The 25,407-nt window shown below is 41.0% G+C and overlaps 1 protein-coding gene across 1 annotated transcript in view; it reads left to right on the top strand.

Annotated features, from left to right (window-relative positions):
* Positions 1-25,407, top strand: part of WDR70 (WD repeat domain 70) — a 181,926-nt gene that overhangs the window by 121,502 nt on the left and 35,017 nt on the right. Inside the window, exons 12-13 of the mRNA XM_070743427.1 lie at positions 4,559-4,643; positions 6,974-7,112. Coding sequence (XP_070599528.1) covers positions 4,559-4,643; positions 6,974-7,112 — 224 coding nt within the window. The remainder of the gene's footprint in view (positions 1-4,558; positions 4,644-6,973; positions 7,113-25,407) is intronic.

Genomic DNA, 25,407 nt, shown 5'->3' with positions numbered 1-25,407 from the left:
GAGCACAGTTAACTTTATGCTTTTAAATCACTATGTTTTTTTCCCACTGTTAATTTCATGGCAATGATTGGTGGATATGAAGAAATGTTTAAGAAAGCACCCACTGTGAGCTACCTTTTTTACGGAGGGAAGCATGGAAATTAAATATTGGGCTGCTAATTTTAATAATAATAATAATAACAACAGAGTTGGAAAGGGCCTTGGAGGTCTTCTAGTCTAACCCCCTGCTTAGACAGTAGACCCTACTGTAGACTAAAATCTTCTTAAAAACCTCCAGTGTAGGAGCATTCACAACTTCTGGAGGCAAGCTGTCCGACTGATTGTTCTGTCAGGAAATCTTAGTTCTAAGTTACTTCTCTCCTTGTTTAGTTTCCACCCATTGCTTTTTGTTCTACCCTCAGGTACTTTGGAGAATAAGTTGACTCCTTTGTGGCAACACCTGAGATATTGGAACACTGCTATCATGTCTCCCCTGGTCCTTCTTTTCATTAAACTAGCCATGCCCAGTTTCTGCAATCATTCTTCATATGTTTTAGCCTCCAGTCTCCTAATCATCTTTGTTGCTCTTCTCTGCACTCTTTCTAGAGTCTCAATATCCTTTTTATTTATTTATTTATTTATTAGATTTGTATGCCGCCCCTTTCCGTAGACTCGGGGCGGCTCACAACACAATAAAAACAGTTTATAACAAATCTAATAATTTACAATATAAAATATTAAAAAATATTGCATCGTGGCGACCAAAACTGGATGCAGTATTCCAAGTGTGGCCTTACCAAGGCCTTATAAAGTGGTATTAACACTTCACGTGATCTTGATTCTATCTCTCTGTTAATGCAGCCAAAAACTGTGTTGGCTTTTTTGGCAGCTGCTCCAAACTGCTGGCCCATATTTAAATGGTTGTCCACTAGGACTCCAAGATCCACAAGACTATAAGATTTTAGCATTAACTGTTCCAGACTTGAGGGTGTTTTCACTTAACAATTAGGATTGGCAATTCCAGCAACTATAAACAAAACAAGTGACCACCCACCACAGACTTATGATCTTTATGTCTGTTGCAGTACTTAAGAGTACCTCCGGAACCGCCTGCTACCGCACGAATCCCAGCGACCGATAAGGTCCCACAGAGTTGGCCTTCTCCGGGTCCCGTCGACTAAACAATGTCGTTTGGCGTGCCCCAGGGGAAGAGCCTTCTCTGTGGCGGCCCCGGCCCTCTGGAACCAACTCCCCCCCAGAGATTAGAACTGCCCCCACCCTCCCTGTGTTTCGTAAACTACTAAAGACTCACTTATACCACCAGGCATGGGGGAGTTGAGATACCTTTCCCCCAGGCTTTTTTATACTTTGTTTTATGTTTGGTATGAATGTGCTGTTTGATTTTTAAAAAATAATGATAGGGTTTTATATGTTTTTTAATATTATATTTGTTCCACTACTATATTGTTTTTATTACTGTTGTGAGCCGCCCCGAGTCTTCGGAGAGGGGTGGCATACAAATCTAATTAATAATAATAATAATAATAATAATAATAATAATAATAATAATAATAATAAGTTAAACTAGGAGTGACTGTGCTATCCTTAAAATGACCTCCTGCCAAACCCTCTAATTCAAAAAAGAAGAAACACAAATGTTAGGCCCACAAAGTCTGTAGTCACAAAAGGAAATTTATCAGCCTGTGCTTACAATATACAATGTTTATACCTGATTTACTGTGACATAATGTCACCTGGCGGGGCCCAGGGGAAGAGCCTTCTCTGTGGCGGCCCCAGCCCTCTGGAACCAACTCCCCCCAGAGATTAGAACGGCCCCCACCCTCCTTGCCTTTCGTAAACAACTTAAAACCCACCTCTGCCGCCAGGCATGGGGGAATTGAGATCCTCTTCCCCCCTAGGCCCTATGCGTGGTATGTATGTATGTATGTATGTATGTTTGGTTTTTATATTAATTGATTTTTAATCATCAATACCAAATTACTATTGTACACTGTTTTATTGTCGCTGTTAGCCGCCCCGAGTCTCTGGAGAGGGGCGGCATACAAATCCAATAAATGAATGAATGAATGAATGAATGAATGAATGAATGAATGAATGAATGAATGTGAGGTTATGAAGCAGAATTCATGATGAAAATAGCATTAAGTAAAATGGCTTTTGCAGGTATTGTACCAAATTTTGTTTTATTTTTCTCATTTTAATGTGTCTTCGAGGATGACGTAATGCCGGTTTAAGTATTGTTCTAGGCCTTAACCCCAATAATACTAGATGTGTTGTCAACAGTGAGACACCCCTGCCCAAATGCAAAGGATTAAAGGCAGAATTCTGTTTGGGGTGGAATAAGAACTTCCAATGAAATCCTGGAAGTTTTCCTTGTACTCTGATGCATTTTGCCCATCAGAGATGGGAGACTAAAGATGGCTCACTTGCAAGGACATAATGGATAAAATAATGGATAAATCTAATTTTAACTATCAGGGCAGAAATATCAAAATAATCCCTCCAGTTTTGGTTTACAAAGGCTTTTCTGTTTACTTTCTGTATCTCATACTTCTTTAAAAGGTTTTGAAGTATCTTCTCTAGGATCAGTACTGATCCTAGAGATGATACTAGTTTGTTTGGTTACCAACTAGTTTATAATATAGATTTAGAGAAAACTATGATGAATGTTAATAGTCATGGTTAATTATGATGATGTAATATTAACTTTGATTAAGGCTGGTAGGTGAGGAAGTAGGTTGGAAACTTTAGATCCTGTCGTTTGATGCAGTGAAGGAAGAAAAATTTTGCTGAGATATTTTTTAAATATTAACAAGAGTCATCTGCCTGAGTTTCTCTCTTTTATATCATTCCTCCAGAGAAATGATCATGTCAAGGCCTAGTCTGTCAAGGCTGTAGGAACCTTGATTGCGATTTATTTTTTGTGAAAGATATTTGAGCATTTGCCAGCTGCGGTTGTTCTTCTGCATATATTTCTACAGTTGCATTTACTTAGTGTTTGGACATATGTAGAACTTGTGACTTGATCACTGCAGTCTTGATTTCTATTTTTATTTTTTTAAAAAAAATAGTAGTAGATCCTTGGAACAAACTTCCAGCAGACGTGGTTGGTAAATCCACAGTAACTGAATTTAAACATGTCTAGGATAAACATATATCCATTGTAAGATAAAATACAGGAAATAGTATAAGGGCAGACGAGATGGACCGTGAGGTCTTTTTCTGCCATCAATCTTCTATGTTTCTATGTTTCTCTCCTTCACTCCCCATCTCCCTCCCTATCTCTCTATTTTTCCCTATTGTTTCCCTCCAAAGCGACTGTTTTAACCTAGGGAGGTTAAAGCAAGGTCAGTTTTAATATATCAAAATGTTTCTAGTGTTGTTTCAGTTAGGCAATGCTCACATCTTTAATAAAAGATGCTCCTAAGATCTCTAAAAACTGACGGCCTGTGAAGTGGATTGCCACAACAACAAAAAAGTTACAAAAGGAACTACCACATAGCTCCCAGAGATTGGTAAGGGCCTAGAGTTGGTCTTCTTCGGGTCCCATCAGCTAAACAGTGTCAGCTGGCAGGTCCACAGCGGAGGGCCTTCTCTGTGGCTGCTCCGGCTCTCTGGAACCAGTTACCTCCTGAGATCTGGACTACTCCCACCCTATTGGCCTGGGGCTGCTAATTTTATGGTGGTAACCAGCGAGATCCAGCCATGAACGGTATGCAGGGGTCTAACTGTGTGAAATTGTAAGATAAAATACAGGAAATAGTATAAGGGCAGACGAGATGGACCATGAGGTCTTTTTCTGCCGTCAGTCTTCTAAGTTTCTATGTAAATTATTATTCAGTTTGCATAGCTACCCATCTCCGGTATGTAAACACTTAACAACTCGTGCTGCTAAAAAATATGCAAATAAATAATTAAGCAATAAGAACAACAAAGGCATTTAAAACCAGGGGTGAAATACAGCAGGTTCTTACAGGTTTTGGAGAACTGGTAGCGGAAATTTTGAGTAGTTTGGAAAACTGGCAAATACCACCTGTGGCTGGGCCCAGAATAGGGTGGAAATGGAAATATTGCAATATCCTTCCCCTAGAATTGGGGAAGAATGGGGATTTTGCAGTATCGTTCCTTTGCCATGCCCACAAAACCTGTAGGGAAAAAAATATTGAATTTCACCTCTGATTTGTGGGCGTAGATATTTCATCCCATTTGAGCACAATGAGAAATTACAGCTTTCTGTTCTAAGAAAAGATCTCCAGTTCACACGAATACCCTTTTCTCATCTTTTATGCTGGCAGGGGAGGGTTAGAAAGCATTTTCTTTTAATTTTAAGCTAACCACAATATTTTGTAAATTCTAAACTATTACTGTAGTTCATTTATACGTGTTGTTTTGTTTATTCTTTGAAACTGCTTTAAGTGTATTATTTACAATTCCTCTTGGATCAAAACCTTTGATACAGGAAATCACTGAAACGGTTGATGCGTGTATTAACATGTTTACTTTTTAATATAATAATTGCATTTTATTCAATGGATGTTCAATGTTTGTTATTTGCTAGGTGATGATACCTTAAAAACCTGGGACATCAGACAGTTTAAAGCACCTCTTAATTCTGTCAGTGGCCTACCAAGTTTCTTTCCCATGTAAGTAGCTTTTATAATTTTTAGTGATACGTGATGTGCAGAAATGGATCGAGATTAGTTCACTGGTGAAACATTTTCTGAGATTAAGTTTGCTTGGCTTGAACTCAACATATCTGCAATTTTGGCTTACCAGTTTTCAAGAAATAGATTGTTTTGGTAAAGTTTTAAACCTCCATTTAAAACAGGGATGGGGAATTGTGACTCTTATGATTTGACTGAGCATGCTGGCTCAGGAATTCTGGGAGTTGAAGTCCACACGTCATAAAAGAGCCATAGTTCCCCATATCTGATTTAAAACATTGGCTCAGTGATTATGAAATATGAATGATCTTGCAAAGCAATATTTCATAGGACTGTTACATTGTAAAAGTTACACTCAATTTATCTCAAGGATCCAAAAATCTGTTCATTTGAAAGAAATCTAGTTTACTCTTTTTTAATAGTACATATTATTATTTTTTCTAAATTCCTTACAGTGAGTGGCATGATGACATTGATTTGAAGGGCTTTTTGTATTTAGTAAAGATGAGCCATATTAATCCAAATAAGGATTGATTGATTGATTGATTGATTGATTGATTTATTTATTTATTTATTTATTTATTTATTTATTTATTTATTTATTTATTTATTTATTTATTTATTTATTTATTTATTTATTTATAACTCGGGGCGGCTAACAGCAACAATAAAGCAGTGTGCAATATTAGTCTGATGTTAGAAACAATTAAAAAACCCATTAATATAAAAAACCAAACATACATACATACATACCATGCATAGAATTGTAAAGGCCTAGGGGGTAGAGGGTCTCAGTTCCCCCATGCCTGATGGCAGAGGTGGGTTTTAAGTAGCTTACGAAAGGCAAGGAGGGTGGGGGCAATTCTAATCTTTGGGGGAGTTGGTTCCAGAGGGCCGGGGCCGCCACAGAGAAGGTTCTTCCCCTGGGTCCCACCAGATGACATTGTTTCATTGATGGGACCCGGAGAAGGTCAACTCTGCGGGACCTAACCGGTCGCTGGGATTCGTGCGGCAGAAGGCGGTCCCGGAGATATTCTGGTCTGATGCCATGAAGGGCTTTATAGGTCATAACCAACACTTTGAATTGTGAGTGGAAACTGATCGGCAACCAATGCAGACTGCGGAGTGTTGGTGTGACATGGGCATATCTGGGAAAGCCCATGATTGCTCTCGCAGCTGCATTCTGCACGATCTGAAGTTTCCGAATACTTTTCAAAGGTAGCCCCATGTAGAGAGCATTACAGTAGTCGAACCTCGAGGTGCTGAGGGCATGAGTGACTGTGAGCAGTGACTCCCGGTCCAAGTGGGGTTGCAACTGGTGCACAAGGCGAACCTGGGCAAACGCCCCCCTCGCCACAGCTGAAAGATGTTTATAGCATAAGTAATGTCCAGCATAAGCCTGACTAGAACTATGAAACAGTAATAATTTTGGCCAAGCTGAATAGCCTTGGTTTATCACCATTTGGCCCTAAAACCTATTTTTGCTTCATGGATGATACCTGTGAAAGCTTACCATTGTACTGGCTGTAGCCACTTTAAAAGTTTGCATATACAGTAATATTTTGAATATAATACTTTATAAGGTCATATGTTTATGGTATTAAATCTCCTTGGTTCCATATCTACTTTGGACAGGAATCATGGTGAATATTAAACCATAAAACCTTGATGAACAATGTCACACTACACCTTTTTCAACAATAAACTTCAGATGGATATTGGCATGGGATGAAAGAAAGGAGGGGAGAGACCAGGTTTTCCAACAGGACTTCATTCCAATTTGCTTAGCTTGCAGAGAGCAAGACTTATCTCTCCCCCAGATTTCAGGGATAATGCTTGAGCTTTTAAAGCTTTTGATATAAATTGATTTATCGTATTGCTTTTACTCACTACTTGTCTATAAGCTCTTAGCTTTCACCTCAAATTAATTTTGAAGAATCTATGATTGTTTATTGCTTTGAGGGGAAGCATGAAAAACGGTTTTGAAAATGGGTCTGTTTACCATTTTTCATATAAAATGGTTGGGTATCATATTGCTAGAAATAGACATTATGGCCCACTAAATTATGACTGAATTATAGATTTCAAAACTTTATTTTGTAAAGTAGACTCATGAAACACTTTTTTTTAATTCTGGTTGTTGAATTCTTCAGGAGAAATCTCTGTTTGTTGGTTTTTCTAATTAGGATTATTTGGAATGCCACTTTGATTTTAATTGCCAAATGCAGTATTGTTTTAACATAGATTTAAAATATTATATAAATTGTATTTTTTAAAAAATAAACTAATCTGTATTATATTGTATACAGGACCGATTGTTGTTTTAGTCCAGATGATCAATTACTTGTTACTGGCATTTCTGTTAAGAAAGGACATGGCAATGCAAAACTTCTCTTCTTTGACCGGGAAACATTTAAAAAAATGTATGAGATCGATGTCACTGATGCGGTAAGCCAAAATTCAGCATATTACTTATTTTATTGCTGTATGAGAATGATAGTTATTTCTCAGAATTACGAATTTTGTTTATTAACTTTAGATTACATGCAATTAAATGCAAATTTGATGTTCTAGAAAATTCAGTTAAATGGGTGATATTATTCCTGTATTGGACAATTATGTGATTCCTAATAATTAGTACTGCACTTATATTTATATACATATATAATTTTATTTTTTCAAGTATGTATTGGTAGTATACATAGATATAACACTGTTTATATATTTTAGATAGTTGCACTTATGACAGATAGAATAGAGAGATCAAGAGCAGTCACAGCGTATTATATTATATTATATAGCGTATTATATAATATAGCGGTATTAGAAGTAGCGGCAGTAGTAGTGGTGGGGGCTTGTGGAATCTGCGAGATGGTGGCAGTTGCGGCTTTGTCTGTTTTGAGGGAATCGGCGGCATTAGCGGAAATTTGTGACAGGGATCCGATGGTGGCTTTGCCTACCGATGGCAGCTTTGCCTTCTGATGGTGGTTTTGCCTGCCTTGTGGGAATTTGGGGCAGTAGCAGACATTTGCAGCAGGGATCTGATGGTGATATGGGAGCTTGATATAATTGGTATAATTAGTAGAATGGATTGGCAGTAGCCTTGCCACAGTGGTACTCTGTGGTCTGGGGGTATGTCTCACCTTCACTGGGTTACAGCTTTGCCTTCCTAGTTGGGTACCGCCATCATATCTCAAGCCTGTCTCTGGGTGATAGAACGCTCCGGTTTTTCCGATGATCTTTTCTGAACTTTACGGAACTTCACAGACCTCCATGGTGCTGTAGTGGGTGAACTTTTCCTAGATTTACAGTGCTTTGCAGCAATCCTATCATTGTAAGGATGAGGTGGGCACTTTAGAGCAAGAGCCTCACTTCCTACGTGGTCGTCGCCATCTCTAAGTGGTTTACAGAGTCAGCATATTGCCCCCAACAATCTTGATCCGCATTCTACTGACCGCGAAGGGATTTATTTATTTATTTATTCATTCATTCATTCGATTTTCATGCCGCCCTTCTCCTTAGACTCAGGGCGGCTTACAACATGTTAGCAATAGCACTTTTTAACAGAGCCAGTATATTGCCCCCCACAATCCGGGTCCTCATTTTACCCACCTCGGAAGGATGGAAGGCTGAGTCAACCTTGGGCAGGTGATGAGATTAATTCTGTTTACAAGAGCAAATTTTGTTTGTAAACTGCATTAGGCGTAGGAATGGGGTGAACAACCTACAGTGAGTGCAGTTGCTTGGAATCATTATTTTTATATTATTATCATGTTGTGGTTTGTTCAAAACTCCACTGTGAAATGAAGAATTGCGTATTATATCTTTAAGGGTGATTAATGGATTTTCCTCTGTAAGCTTTGGGAAGAAGGACAACTGGTGAATATTATGAATCAATCAATCAATATGTTAAGAAAGTGAAAGTGTTTGGATGTTACATATTCAAACTATCTGAATAGGATGATGAATATCCAGACAGATGGAGAATATACTAGATATGGATTAGAGCACAGCATTCTTTAAATAGTTTGGTCTGCATAATTTTGGAGCAGCATTATTTTTCTCTGTCCCCCTTGTACTCTGACAGCCAGTGGACCGAATGGCTTTTGTCCATCTGATATTGCTGAATTCACTTGCTAGATTAATAGGCATTATTAGGTTCTGTGCTTTGCTTATCTTGCTATTTTCTTTTGAGATGTGATATTATTTGTATGGTTTAGGCTGCAACATTTCAATAATTTGCTTTGGAGTTGGAATCAAAGTCTTGTAGAGGGAATGTAAAAAAAAAAGAATTCAATATCCATTTGTTAACTTTTGATACGATTACGGTAAGTATGGCATATCGAATTAAGAAATCAATGGAAAGAAAATACTCCATGCCAGGTAAAGAATATTGGTTGCTTCTTAATCATATTTTTAAGTTAAAAATTAGATGGTGTCCCTGAGATTGAAGAAAGGATAGGGGAATCTAATTAATAATAATAATAATAATAATAATAATAATAATAATAATAATAATAATAAACATTAGAACAAATGCTGTCAAAGCCAGAATTGAAAAATCAACAGACGATCCAAAGTACAGACTCTGTAAAGAAACAGATGAAACAATCGATCACATACTCAGCTGCTGCAAAAAGATCGCACAGACTGACTACAAGCATAGACATGATGCTGTGGCACAGATGATCCACTGGAACTTGTGCCGGAACTACCATTTACCAGTGGCAAAGAACTGGTGGGATCATAAGCCCGAAAAAGTGGCCGAAAATGAGCAAGCAAAACTACTGTGGGACTTCTGACTTCAGACTGACTGAATTCTGAAGCATAACACACCAGACATTGTGATCGTGGAGAAAAATAAAGTATGGATCATCGACATCGCAATCCCAGGAGACAGCAGAATTGAGCAGAAGCAGCTAGAGAAATTAGTGAAATACGAAGATCTAAAAATCGAGCTGCAACGACTCTGGCATAAGCCTGTGAAAGTGATCCCAGTGGTACTTGGCACGCTGGGCGCATTGCCAAAGGATCTCAGCGGACATTTGAAAACCATCGGAATTGACAAAATCTCCATCTGTCAATTGCAAAAGGCCGCTTTACTGGGATCGGCAAACATAATTCGCCGCTACATCACACAGTCCTAGGTGCTTGGGAAGCGCCCGACTGGTGATGAAATACGAAATCCAGCATAGTGTTCTTGTTTGCTGTGTTGTACTGACATAATAATACTAATACTAATACTAATACTAATAATAATAATAATAATAATAATAATAATAATAATAATAATAATAATAATAATAATAAAATAGTTCTGGACAGACTGATAACACTTAACTGGGTTAAAGGATAAACTACCTCTAATTGGTTCATTACATGAAACAAGACTGGTAAGCATGTAAAGAAAAACACTTTCTACAGCTGTTTGGTTTTATTTTATCAGACAGCAGGGAGAGGGCTGTCCAGACAACAGAGATAATTTTAAATTGCTTTAGGGCTGTAAACTTACTGTTTAAAACTGCTTGGTAAATAGCCAGTTGATTTTGGCCTGGGAATGAACCTGATGCTTAATGGAAACTTAATGGGCAGTTCTAAAGGTTTGACCAAAAAGATGTCTAGCATTTCTTTCTCTCTTAATCATGACAGCCTTTGTTCACCAACCTCCACCCACCCCACTTTTAAGTTTTTATGGGAAAAGTGCATTATTATTCCAAACTTTTTTTTTAATCTAGATGGGGTACTGTGAGAACCGACCGGGTTATCCATAGGCATTTAGGCAGTACAGCCCATGCTGTTTAAGACAGCATTACAACACAGGCTTGAATGGGATGTCATGAGATTTATACGAAAAGAGGTGCTACTTTATATATTTATTATTATTATTATTATTATTTATTATTTATTATTATTATTTATTAGATTTGTATGCCGCCCCTCTCCGTAGACTCAGGGCGGCTCACAACAGTGATAAAAACAATACATAATGACAAATCTAATAATTAGAATCTAAAATAACAATAGTACATTTAAAAAGTCTAAAAAGCAAGGAACCTCAATATAAAAAACATACAGTCATATCATGCACAAAAACTACATAGGCAGGGGGAGATGTCTCAGTTCCCACACGCTTGACGACAGAGGTGGGTTTTAAGGAGCTTACGAAAGGCAAGGAGGGTGGGGGCAGTTCTAATCTCTGGGGGGGAGCTGGTTCCAGAGAGTTGGAGCCACCACAGAGAAGGCTCTTCCCCTGGGTCCCGCCAGACAACATTGTTTAGTCGACGGGATCCGGAGAAGACCAATTCTGTGGGACCTAACCGGCCGCTGGGATTCGTGCGGCAGAAGCCGGTCTCGCAGATATCCTGGTCTGGTGCCATGAAGGGCTTTATAGGTAATGACCAACACTTTGAATTGTGACCGGAAACTGATCGGCAACCAGTGCAGACTGTGGAGTGTTGGAGTAACATGGGCATATTTGGGAAAGCCCATGATTGCTCTCGCAGCTGCATTCTGCACGATCTGAAGTTTCCGAACGCTCTTCAAAGGTAGCCCCATTACTTTTATTTATGAATCAGATTTATACAGCCGCCCGTCTCGTGAGAGTGTTTTATTGTCCTTCCATCCCCCTCAGTGACGACTTTATCCTCCCTTCTTCCAGAAGTCTAGTTATCTAGCCAGATTTATTTATTTATGAACATGTATATGGTGACCCAACTCACTATCAGTGACTCAGGGAGGCTTATAAAGATATAATCCCAATATAAAAGCAATAAACAGCAATTATCCCCCCCCCCTTTCACCCTTTAACGACTATAATCAGTTCATCAAATAAGCCAGACAAGGGGCTCCGATCCACTCTGGGTTCGCCAAGCAAACCAGTTCCCCAGGGTTTTGAAAAATAGTGGGAGCCAATCTTACCTCCACAGAGAAGATGCTCCATAAGGAGGGAGCCACCACAGAGGAGGCCCTTCTTCTTGGTCCTGTTACATGTACCTCCTGAGGATGAGGAGAGTCATTTTTGATAATTGCAAAAGATCTTACAGATTAAAGTTTCAGCAACACAGATTTCCAGATTGAGTGCTTCTATAATCGGGAAGGCAGTGTGTAAATGTAATAAAATTAATCTGAGGAGCTGCAGTTTACCCATCCCTTCTCTTCAGAATGGCATACATGGTACAGTCTATACTCAGCCTCACCACAATTTGGTCAGATAGGTAAAGGTCACATTTATACAAGGGTCATCCAGAAGTAATGCACCACATTTTTTTCCCTCAGCCTACAGTAATGGTACAAATGCGAAACTTGAGATGTATATTATTTGAATTGTCAAGTGTGCGTGTGTAAACTTTGTGTTTCTTCAGACAGATAGCATAGCTGCAGTGTTTCAAAATGGCGTCTGTAAGTAAAGTAGTGTGTTGTCATTGAATTTCTCACTGCAGAGAAAGAAACTGTTGGGAACATTCACAAACGTTTGTGTACCGTTTATGCAGAATCTGCAGTCGACAGAAATACGGTTACCGCGTTTCCCCGAAAATTATATTAATTTTTGCTCCAAAAGTTGTGCTACGTCTTATTTTCGGGGGGTGCCTTATATTTCTCAAATAAGACAAATTCACAGGCAGAAAAGCTGACAGCCCCAAAGAAAGTGTACCATACGATACACTGATTACGGTACGGTACCTGTCAGTATGGCACCCACACACACAAACGACGGCACTTATATGGTACAACAGTATACTCCCGCTATTGCAGCTTCCCGCCACCAGAGGAACTACAGTCTATGCACTGTAGTGGAGACTGTAATGGTGGTGAGACAGCAGCAGGCTGTGTCTGCTGTACTGGACAGTACAAAGCAATGGAAGGGGCCAGCAGGGGGCACCACATTATTACGGTACTGCTATGAACAGCTTTGAATGGTACCGTATGTTTTTCCACCGTACCATATGTAAACTTGATTACGCCTTATTTTCGGGGGGTGCCTTATATTAGCAAATTCTGCAAAACCTCTGACATGCCTTAGTTTCGGGGTACATCTTATTTTCGGGGAAACAGGGTAGTTGGTGGGCACAGAGGATGAGGCCATGTGATGTGATTTGCACAGTGCAGAAATGGCTTGGTGACCAGAACAAGGAATGGTACCCACAGGGCATACTGGAGGAAGGCCATAGAACTGGACGGAGATTACATGGAAAAATAGGGAGTGTAGAACAAACATCGTTCTTTCTTGTGTGTAAGTTTCATTGTGTTCAATAAATAATTGTTGAAGGAAAAAAATGTGGTGCATTACTTTCTGGCCGACCCTCGTACCATTGCTAAAGTAGTGATTGGGAACGTCTTATATCATCATGCATCCTTCACTAATGGCAGTATATCAGTGATAAAGACAAACTGTAAATTGCCTAGCAAATGCTTATATGATGCTATAAATCAAAACATTGGAAATGACCTTAGAAGCTTATGCAGTATGATTAATAAATGTGACAAGATTTGTCACTTCGACGCCAAATGTTAGAAACATAGAAGACTGACGGCAGAAAAAGACCTCATGGTCCATCTAGTCTGCCCTTATACTATTTTCTGTATTTTATCTTACAATGGATATATGTTTATCCCAGGCATGTTTAAATTCAGTTACTGTGGATTTACCAACCACGTCTGCTGGAAGTTTGTTCCAAGGATCTACTACTCTTTCAGTAAAATAATATTTTCTCATGTTGTTTTTGATCTTTCCCCCAACTAACTTCAGATTGTGTCCCCTTGTTCTTGTGTTTACTTTCCTATTAAAAACACTTCCCTGCTGGACCTTATTTAACCCTTTAATATACTTAAATGTTTCGATCATGTCCCCCCTTTTCCTTCTGTCCTCCAGACTATACAGATTGAGTTCATTAAGTCTTTCCTGATACGTTTTATGCTTAAGACCTTCCACCATTCTTGTAGCCCGTCTTTGGACCCATTCAATTTTGTCAATATCTTTTTGTAGGTGAGGTCTCCAGAACTGAACACAGTATTCCAAATGTGGTCTCACCAGCATTCTATATAGCGGGATCACAATCTCCCTCTTTCTGCTTGTTATACCTCTGTTCTAGTTTACCTACAATACTGGTACCATGTCTATGTCATACAAGTATCCAGTTATGATTTAATATATGCTAAAACAAGTTATAGTATCTTACCTCTATCTACAAACATTTCCAACTCAGTCTTTATCATTTTGATGTGTAATGTGACAAGCATCTTGCTGAACAAATATATGCTACTAAGAAATTGCAGCCTTTAGAAAAGAGGAAAATATTGGAATATTACTTCCGCAATGTCAAGTTTAGAACCAGTGGCCTTTGTCAGTATTTTTTTGTTATTATTTCCCTGGGGTGCATCCAAAGTTTGGCTAGTATAGAATAAACTTGCATGTCGTTTTATTAGTGTTTCCATTTTGCTTCTTTTTGTAAAATAAATGAGGACATGATGCAATATGACATGTGTTGTTGTTCATCTGAGGTTATATTTACCTACTTTTAAGGACTTCTAAGAACCAGATGGTTTTTAGTACAGTGTGTCCTGATATGTAAAACTATAGGACTCAAATAGGATGTATTTTCTTTTTTGCATGCCTGTAATTGCTATGCACATAGTGTTCTTTTGAACCCCTACCTTAAAAAAAATAGTTTTCAATGAAAAGTACAGTAACAGGTAGTCTCAGGTTAGCCAAAATAAGCCCTGTTTTGGGGCTCCCTCCCCCTCTCTTTCTTTCAATAACTTATTGGATCTAAATCAGCATGGCTTTACTGAAGGCAAATCATGTCAGACTAATCTCATTGATTTCTTTGACTATGTCACAAAGGTGTTGGATCAAGGTGGTGCCGTGGATATTGCCTACCTGGACTTCAGCAAAGCCTTTGATACGGTTCCACATAAAGAGCTGACAGATAAATTAGTGAAGATTGGACTTAATCCCTGGATAGTTCAGTGGATTTGCAGCTGGCTGAAGAGTAGACAACAGAGAGTTATTGTGGATGGCGAGTATTCTGAGCAGAGACAGTTACAAGCGGTGTGCCGCAAGGGTCTGTTCTGGGTCCTATTCTTTTTAATATGTTTGTGAGTGACATAGGGGAAGGTTTGATAGGGAAGGTTTGCCTGTTTGCCAATGACTCTAAAGTGTGCAATAGGGTTGATATTCCTGGAGGTGTCTGTAATATGGTAAATGTTTTAGCTTTACTAGATAAATGGTCAAAGCAATGGAAACTGCAGTTTAATGTTTCCAAATGTAAAATCACGCACTTGGGGAAAAGGAATCCTCAATCTGAGTATTGTATTGGCAGTTCTGTGTTAGCAAAAACTTCAGAAGAGAAGGATTTAGGGGTAGTGATTTCTGACAGTCTCAAAATGGGTGAGCTGCAAGGGTCTGTTCTGGGTCCTATTCTTTTTAATATGTTTGTGAGTGATATAGGGGAAGGTTTGGTAGGGAAGGTTTGCCTATTTGCCAATGACTCTAAAATGTGCAATAGGGTTGATATTCCTGGAGGCGTCTGTAATATGGCAAATGATTTAGCTTTACTAGATAAGTGGTCAAAGCAATGGAAACTGCAGTTTAATGTTTCCAAATGTAAAATTGGGGAAAAGGAATCCTCAATCTGAGTATTGTATTGGCAGTTCTGTGTTAGCAAAAACTTCAGAAGAGAAGGATTTAGGGGTAGTGATTTCTGACAGTCTCAAAATGGGTGAGCAGTGAGTTCAGGCGGCAGGGAAAGCAAGTAGGATGCTTGGCTGCATCGCTAGAGGTATAACAAGCAGGAAGAGGGAGATTATGATCCCGCTATATAGAGCACTAGTGAGACCACATTTGGAATACTGTGTTCAGTTTTGGAGAGCTCACCTACAAAAAGATATTGATAAAATTGAACGGATCCAAAGACGGGCTACAAAAATGGTGGAAAGTCTTAAGCATAAAATTTATCAGGAAAGACTTAATGAACTCAATCAGTACAGTCTGGTGGACAGAAGGGAAAGGGGGGACATGATCTAAACATTTAAACATGTTAAACTGTTAAATAAGGTTCAGAAGGGAAGTGTTTTTAATAGGAAAGTGAACACAAGAACAAGGGGGAAATCAGAAGCAACATGAGAAAATATTATTTTATTGAAAGAGTAGTAGATGCTTGGAACAAACTTCCAGCAGACGTGGTTGGTAAATCCACAGTAACTGAATTTAAACATGCCTGGGATAAACATATATCCATCCTAAGGTAAAATACAGGAAATAGTATAAGGGCAGACTTGATGGCCCTTGAGGTCTTTTTCTGCCATCCATCTTCTATGAACTTATAGTATATAAAGTATCTATGCTACTTTGGACTTAATAAAGCTTAAACTGAAGTGTAAAAAAAGAAGAAGTTCAACACATCTTAAGGACACTACATTGAAGAGGCATCTTACTGGCATCCAAGCTCCCATTCACAGACTGAGGGATATAAAGAGCCATTCCAGAGAAATTCTGTCCTGTCTGAATGAGGCACTAAAGATAGGCAGCCGACCTTTGACCAAATAACTCCCTTGAGTTTGGGGGACAAAGAAAATTGTGGCTTTTAACTACAACATCTATTTATTACAGGCTACTGACTCATGCCTTAATGGGTGCAGTGCTAAAATAACTCGCTAACACAGCGCACTTCTGGCAGTGAATTAATAGACTAAGAGAACTGAAAGGGACCTTGAAGGTCTTCTAGTCCAACCTCTGCACAAGAAGGAAACTCTACAATATTTCAGACAAATTCTTGTAAAATCTCTTCTTAAAAATCTCCCCGTGTTGGACTTGCCCCGATTTCTAGAGGCAAGTCATTCTTTTGATTAATTGTTCTAACTGTCAGAAAATGTATCCTTAATTCAAGTTCTCTCCTTGATTAGTTTATTTATTTATTCATTCATTCATTCATTCATTCATTCATTCATTTATTGGATTTGTATGCCACCCCTCTCCGTAGACTCGGGGCAGCTAACAACAATGATAAAAACAGCATGTAACAATCCAATCCAATAGTAAAATAACTAAAAAAACTCTTATTATAAAAATCAAACATACATACAGACATACCATGCCTAAATTGTAAAGGCCTAGGGGGAAGGAATATCTCAGTTCCCCCATGCCTGACGGCAGAGGTGGGTTTTAAGAAGTTTACGAAAGGCGAGGAGGGTGGGGGCAATTCTAATCTCTGGGGGGAGTTGGTTCCAAAGGGCTGGGGCTGCCACAGAGAAGGCTCTTCCCCTGGGTCCCGCCAAATGACATTGTTTAGTTGACGGGACCCGGAGAAGGCCAACTCTGTGGAACCTAACTGGTCGCTGGGATTCGTGCAGCAGAAGGCGGTCCCTGAGATAAACTGGTCCGGTGCCATGAAGGGCTTTATAGGTCATAACCAACACTTCGAATTGTGACCGGAAACTGACGGCAGAGGTGGGTTTTAAGAAGTTTACAAAAGGCGAGGAGGGTGGGGGCAATTCTAATCTCTGGAGGGAGTTGGTTCCAAAGGGCCGGGGCCGCCACAGAGAAGGCTCTTCCCCTGGGTCCTGCGAAACAACATTGTTTAGTTGAATAGTTCACATCTATTGCTTTTTGTTCTGCCTTCAGGTCGTTTGGAGACTAGGTAGACGCCCTCTTTAAAGCAGGGAATTCTATAAACTTTTCAGACAAATGGTTGTCCAATCTCTTCTTAAAAACTTCAAGTGTTGGAGTACATATTTACAACTTCTGGAGGCAAGTTGTTCCACGGATTAATTGTTCTATCAGGAAATTTCTCCTTAGTTCTAGGTTGCTTCTCTCCTTGATTAGTTTCCACCCATTGCTTCTGTTCTTGCCTTCAGGTGTTTTGGAGAATAGCTTGACTCCCTCTTCTTTGTGGCAAGCCCTGAGATTTTGGATCACTACTGCTATCATGTCATCCCTAGTATTTATCTAATTTACATGGTTGCCCATCTCACAGACAAAAATTCTGGATGGGGTATAACAAATGAATAAATCTGTAAAACCACTATCATTAATTATAAAAAACATTAACAGCTATGAAAAAAACCCAAAACAAACAAGGAAATAACAAATGAAGGGATGTTAAAGGGGACACATCACTAATTTACCCATCCCTTGGGGTTCTCAGACTTTCTGCCTGTGAAGAGTGTTCGAAAACTTCAAATCGTGCAAAATGTGGCCGCGCAAACAATCATGGGCCTTCCTAGATACACCCATGTCTTGTCAACACTCCGCAGCTTGCACTGGCTGCCGATTAGTTTCCGGACACAATTCACAAGTGTTGGTAATGAGCTATAAAGCCCTTCATGACATCGGACCAGAATACCTACGGGATTGTCTTCTGCCACACGAATCCCAGCGGCCGATTAGGTCCCACAGAGTTGGCCTTCTCCGGGTCCCGTCGACTAAACAATGTCATCTGATGCGACCTAGGAAAAAGAGCCTTCTCTGTGGCAGCCCCGGCCCTCTGGAAAACACTTCCCCCTGGAGATTCGAACTGCCCCCACCCTCCTTGCCTTCCGCAAGATGTTGAAGACCCATTTATGTCACCAGGCATGGGGGGGACTAATGACTTGTAGCATTTGAGTGTGGTGTGATTGTGTAGCATTGATTGTTTTTAGTAATAATGGGTTTTAACTTGTTCTTTTCAATATTAGATTTGTATTATATTGCATTGTTATTGTTGTTGTGAGCCGCCCTGAGTCTTCAGAGAAGGGCGGCATATAAATCTAATAAATAATAATAATAATAATAATAATTATTATTATTATTATTATTATTATTATTAAATTATTACTATAGTTTTAAAATGACTCCTTGGGGAATTCATGTTGGATCAGGACGATGTAGAACAGCAACTAAGAACAGCTGCCAAGAAAATAGTGTGGCTTTAAATGCTTGCTTCTCAAGAACCAATGTTAGTGCTGGTGAAGCTGTATAATGGAATTGGTTGAAGAATGTTGTTCCGATTTGTTGTACTTGGCAGCTCTTGTAGTAAGATAAGAAGTTCATGAGCAAGAAAGACTCTGAACATATGGACAGTTAAAAGAGAGAGAGAGAGAAAGAGAGAGAGAGAGGGAGGGAGGTGGGGAGGGAAGGAGAGAAACATAGAAACATAGAAGATTGACGGCAGAAAAAGACCTCATGATCCATCTAGTTTGTACTTATACTATTTCCTGTATTTTTATCTTAGGATGGATATATGTTTATCCCAGGCATGTTTAAATTCAGTTACTGTGGATTTACCAACCACGTCTGCTGGAAGTTTGTTCCAAGGATCTACTACTCTTTCAGTAAAATAATATTTTCTCATGTTGTTTTTGATCTTTCCCCCAACTAACTTCAGATTGTGCCCCCTTGTTCTTGTGTTCACTTTCCTATTAAAAACACTTCCCTCCTGAACCTTATTTAACCCTTAAACATATTTAAATGTTTCGATCATGTCCCCCCTTTTCCTTCTGTCCTCCAGACCATACAGATTGAGTTCATTAAGTCTTTCCTGATACGTTTTATGCTTAAGACCTTCCACCATTCTTGTAGCCCATCTTTGGACTCGTTCAATTTTGTCAATATCTTTTTGTAGGTGAGGTCTCCAGAGCTGAACACAGTATTCCAAATGTGGTCTCACCAGCACTCTATATAGCGGGATCATGATCTCCCTCTTCCTGCTTGTTATACTTCTAGCTATGCAGCCAAGCATCCTACTTGCTTTTCCTACCGCCCAACCACACTGCTCACCCATTTTGAGACTCAGAAATCACTACCCCAAATCCTTCTCTTCTGAAGTTTTTGCTAACACAGAACTGCCAATACAATACTCAGATTGAGGATTCCTTTTCCCCAAGTGCATGATTTTACATTTGGAAACATTAAACTGCAGTTTCCATTGTGTAGCTATTCAAATGGTCAGCAATCTCCTTATTCCCATCAATGTATGTATTATCCCCAGTACTAAGCTTTGTGACGCTGCAGTTTTCCCTCTTCTTATCACTAATATATCTGAAGAAGGTTTTATCCCCCTTCTTTACAGATTAGGCAATTTCTTCCTCTTTTGAGGCTTTAGCAGTGTATATTATCTGTTTCGCCTCCTTCTGTCTCATTTTATACACTTCTCTGTCAGCTATACTTCCAGACTCTTTATACCTCCTATAGGCAGCCTTTTTTTCATTGACTAGACTTTTTTTATTGACTAAAATATTATAAATGTTCAAAATATTACTGTTCAGTTCATAATAACAAAACCTTTCATGTGTTGGACTTGTGCAACCAGTATTATTTTTCACATTGTCCGTTTCAGTTATTTTCGTGAAATTGTCATTCCCTACAACAGGCTCACACTATGCTTTCAGAGTTAGAAATACCAGTTGGATGTTACAGTTTTGAAATCGTTGCACACTTTTCTACTTCTTCTTGCTAAATGATGGCCTTTATGTGATCCATAGTGTTGTGGTTATTTGACGTTGCATTTTGAGTTCAGGTGGATTTGTTTTATCACAGCTAACAGTTTTTGCTGCCTTTATTCCCATAGAGCAGCGTTTCCCAACCAGTGTGCCGCGGCACAGTAGTGTGCCGCGAGACACGGTCAGGTGTGCCGCAGGAAGCTCCAGGTGGGCGGGGCACTGCCAGTGCCGGACCGCCAGTGCCTCCGACCTGGAGCTCCCACTCTGCCCAATGCAGCTGTTTCCAGCTGGGCCCCAAAGAAGGAAGGCGGGAAAAAGGAGGCAGGGGCGGGGAGGTCCGGCAGTAGGAGTAAAGGGAGCCGCGGCCGCCCCTGCCTCCCCACGGTGCCTCTGGCCAAACACGCCCCTGGCTTCTCTGCCCTGCCCCATTGCCCGACCGATCCGCCCACTCTCCTCCTCCTCCGCCGCCACCTCCTGTCTTGGGGCGTGATCCGCCCCCTCTCCTTCGCTGCCGGAGAGAGAATGGAAGGCGCCGTTGTCTTCGTCTCCGCCCGCCGGCTCCCCTCGCCCTCCCAGACGTCCCCAGCGCCCGGCCACGCGCCGCCTCCCGTTAGCCCAGCCGACCTTTCCCTGCTGCCGTTTTCTCTTCATGGCGCAAAGCCACACAGTCCCGGACTCCCGGATCGCTCGCTTCTCCGGTCAGCAAAGCCATCTGCCCAGGAAAGCGCCGCGCCGCGCTTGCTGGCCGGAAAAGCGAGCGATCTGGGAGTCCGGGACTGTGTGGCTTTGCGCCATGAAGAGAAAACGGCAGCAGGGAAAGGTCAGCTGGGCTAACGGGAGGCGGCGCGTGGCCGGGCGCTGGGAACGTCTGGGAGGGCGAGGAGGCTGATGGCTGCTGTTGCCTCTTAGTTGCAGAGCCGGCGGGCGGAGGCGAAGACAACGGCGCCCTCCATTCTCTCTCCAGCTCTCTCTCTCTCTTTCTTTTTCTCTCTGTTGCCGGCATGGTGAACGAGAGAGAAAGAGAGAGAGAGAAAAAGGAGGGGAGAGAGAATGAGAGAGAAAGAAAGCAAGAGAAAGAGAGGGAAAGAAAGCAAGAGAGAGATAGAGAGGGGGGAAGGAGGGAGAGGGAAAGACATGGAGGGAGGGAAGGAGGGAGAGAGAAAGAGCAAAAAAGAGGAAGAAAGAAAGAGGGATGGAGAGAGAGAAAGAAGGGAAGGAAGAGAGAGAAAGAGGGAGGGAGAAATAGAGTGAAATGGAGGAAGAGATTTTTTTTTGTCCAAACTTTTCTTTAGCCCCGCCCCCCGCCCCCCCTTCAGTGTTCCCCAGAATTTTGAAAATATTAATAATGTGCCGCGGCTCAAAAAAGGCTGGGAAACACTGCCATAGAGCATGGAAACCTGATAGGACTGGATTTCTTACTCAAATCGTTCTCCCTTCAGTGAATTCCTTAACATGGAAAAGAGAAGGCATAAGGTCATTATTGGCGGAATCGCTCTTGGAATTTTGGAAATCCTCATTTGAAATGTGCATTGCCAAAAAGCCACCTAAAACTTGCCCATGAAAAGATGCATCATACAAAGCTAACTTTCAAGAAATTGGTTTATTTTTTTTAAACATATCAGGGACCCAATTTGTGCTAAAAGAATGGGTTTCATCTAGGGATTAAAGCGCTGAACTAAGAGTGAGAAATCCTGAGTTCTAGATCTTGTGTTAGACAGTGTTCTCTCTAATTTTTTGGGGGGGTGGGCGGAAAAGTATAGTGTCTGAGCGGCAGTCCCTTTGGGACTGGGCGGCACTCTTTCCCTCTCACTCTTTCCCTCTCGGCTTCTGGGCAGGTTTGAAAAACTCTGAGTTGATGATGATTTTTAAGTGAGCCATTGCTCACTGCTCAGCTTAGAGGGAACTATTGTGTTAGACCTAGGAGCTATGTATACAGTGGTACCTCTACCTACAAACACATCTACTTACGAACTTTACTAGATAAGAACCGGGTGTTCAAGATTTTTTTGCCTCTTCTCAAGAACCATTTTCCACTTAAAAACCCGAGCCTCCGAAACTGTAACTGGAAAAGGCAGGGAGAAGCCTCCTTTGGACCTCTCTAGGAATCTCCTGAGAGGAAACAGGGCCGGAAAAGGCAGGGGGAAGCCTCTGTGGGGCCTCTCTAGGAATCTCCTGGGAGGAAACAAGACCTCCACCCTCTCTGTGGTTTCCCCAATCGTATGCATTATTTGCTTTTACAGTGATACCTTGTCTTACAAACTTAATTGGTTCTGGGACGAGGTTCTTAAGGTGAAAAGTTTGTAAGACGAAACAATGTTTCCCATAGGAATCAATGGAAAAATGATTAATGTGTGCAAGCCCAAAATCCATCCCTTTTGCCAGCCGAAGCGCCTGTTTTTGCGCTGCTGGGATTCCCCTGAGGCTCCCCTCCATGGGAAACCCCACCTCTAGACTTCTTTGTTTTTGTGATGCTGCAGGGGAATCCCAGCATCACAAAAATGAGTGCTTTGCTGGCAATGGAAGTCTGGAGGTGGGGGTTTCCCAGCGAAGGGAGCATCAGTGAAATCGCAGCATCGCGAAAACATTGAAGTCCTCGAAACCCCACCTCTGGACCTCTGTGTTTTTGCGATGCTGTGATTTCACTGAGGCTCTCCCCACTGGGAAACCCCACCTCCGGACTTCCGTTGCCAGTAAAGCGCCCATTTTTGCGCTGCTGGGATTCCCCTGCAGCATCACAAAAACACGGAAGTCCGGAGGTGGGGTTTCCCATGGAGGGGAACCTCATGGGAATCCCAACAGCAAAAAAAGGGGGGGGTTCGCTGGCAACGGAAGTCCGGAGGTGGGGCATCCCAGCGGTGGCAGTGGGTTTGTAAGGTGAAAATAGTTTGTAAGAAGAGGCAAAAAAATCTTAAACCCCGGGTTTGTATCTAGAAAAGTTTGTATGACGAGGCGTTTGTAAGATGAGGTATCACTGTACGTTGATTCCTATGGGAAAAATTGCTTCTTCTTACAAACTTTTCTACTTAATAAGAACCTGGTCACGGAACAAATTAAGTTCGTAAGTAGAGGTACCACTGTACTTTGGGACAGGCACTGTCTCTCAGCCCTTGGAAGGTGGTAAGACAAGCAATTTGTGAAATGTTGCTAAAAAAACTACCTGGGTTTGTCTTCATAGTCAACTGAGTCAAGACTGACTTGAAGGGCACAACAATAGGAACAAAACGACTGAAGCTCTTGGATACAGAAGCGTCTGAAAACCCATAGAGAAAGCTTGAGATCTGGACTTTTTGTTGCCTAAACTTTCATGCATACTTATCACACCACCAATATCACCCTTCATGATAGCAAAACAAATTTGTAATAGGTCCAAATTAATGAACATATTTAGGTTCATTGCAATATGCAATCAAAATGTTTTACAATACAGTAGTATTTTATTTTTTCATGATATGAAACATATCCATCCTGATTTATAACTCCTGTGGTCAGCAAACTAAGCAGTGGTTTATGCTCAATCAGAATTATAGCACAAAAAAACCTTGTAATTCTGTTTATCTCATTTTAAATGGATGCAAAGTATAAATCTTGTATAATCTTCAAAGGTGCTGAGCTATGTATTTTGTGCACTTCAGCAACGATTTAGATCTTCTGACTGTTTACCTGACCCTGGACCAAGGCCAAACGTATAAGTGTGACAGAGAAAGATAAGTCTTAAGATCACATTCCCCCAAAATAGATAGCTTTGGCAACTTTAAATCTCATTCATAAATCCCTTATATAGCAGGCCTCACTTACATGAACCAATGAACCAGTCACTTTTGTACCGTTCATATGACTTAATGGCAGAACTGGGAAAATTGCTTGCCATCTTAAAAGAATCAAGACATTTATTTAAAAGGCAAACAAACATCATAAAAGTTTGTAGTTGTTTACACTGTTGTTGTGCTTTCATTGCAAATCAGAAAACAAAATCGGATGAAGTGACTGCAGTAGTGATTTCTGGCTTATAAATAAATAAATGTTTGTTTGGTTATTTATTTATTTATTCATTCATTCATTCATTCATTTATTTATTTATTAAATTTGTATGCCGCCCCTCTCCGTAGACTCGGGGCGGCTCACAGCAACGGCAGAGAACAATGTAAAATACAAATCTAATATTTTTTTAAAAAAACTAAAAACCCCATAATTTAAAAAACCACACAACATACCATACATAAACTATATAGGCCTGGGGAAGATGTCTCAATTCTCCCATGCCTGATGGCAGAGGTGGGTCTTAAGGAGTTTACGAAAGGCAAGGAGGGTGGGGGCAATCCTAATCTCCGGGGGGAGCTGGTTCCAGAGAGTCGGGGCCGCCACAGAGAAGGCTCTTCCCCTGGGTCCCGCCAGACGACATTGTTTAGTCGACAGGACCTGGAGAAGGCTAACTCTGTGGGACCTAACTGGGATTCGTGGTCGCTGGGATTCATGCGGCAGAAGGCGGTCCCGGAGATATTCTGGTCCGATGCCATGAAGGGCTTTATAGGTCATAACCAACACTTTGAATTGTGACCGGAAACCAATGCAGACTGTGGAGTGTTGGTGAAACATGGGCGTACCTAGGGAAGCCCATGATTGATCTTGCAGCTGCATTCTGCATGATCTGAAGTTTCCGAACACTCTTCAAAGGTAGCCCCATGTAGAGAGTGTTACAGTAGACGAATCTCGAGGTGATGAGGGCATGAGTGACTGTGAGCAGTAACTCCCGGTCCAGATAGGGCCGCAACAGGTGCACCAGGCGAACCTGGGCAAACGTCCCCCTCACCACAGCTGAAAGATGGTTCTCTAATGTAAGCTGTGGATTGAGGAGGACGCCCAAGTTGCAGACCCTCTCTGAGGGGGTCAGTAATTCCCCCCCAGGGTGATGGACAGACAGATGGAATTGTCTTGGGAGACAAAACCCACAGCCACTCCGTCTTATCAGGGTTGAGCTTGAGTCTGTTGACACCCATCCAGGCCCCAACAGCCTCCAGGCACTGGCACATCACTTCCACTGCTTCACTGTGGAATAGAATTGGAAGGGACCTTTGTTTGGAGGTCTTCTAGTCCAAACCCCTGCTCATGTAGGAGCCCCAATACCAGTGATGGTGAACCTTTTTTCCCTCAGGTGCCAAAAGAACATACATGAGCACTATCACACATGCCCACACCCACAATTCAATGCCTAAGGAGAGCAAAAACAGCTTCCATTCCTCCCCCCCCCCCAGAGGTTGGAAATGGCCTGTTTCTCAACTTTTGGTGGCCTCATTAGGTTCATGTTTTGCCCTACTCAGGCTCCAAAGGCTTC

This window comes from Erythrolamprus reginae, chromosome 2 (assembly GCF_031021105.1).
Source record: "Erythrolamprus reginae isolate rEryReg1 chromosome 2, rEryReg1.hap1, whole genome shotgun sequence".
NCBI classification, from domain to species: Eukaryota; Metazoa; Chordata; class Lepidosauria; order Squamata; family Dipsadidae; genus Erythrolamprus; species Erythrolamprus reginae.
The sequence above is the reverse complement of the archived record's forward strand: the minus strand, read 5'-3'. Positions and strand labels throughout refer to the sequence as shown.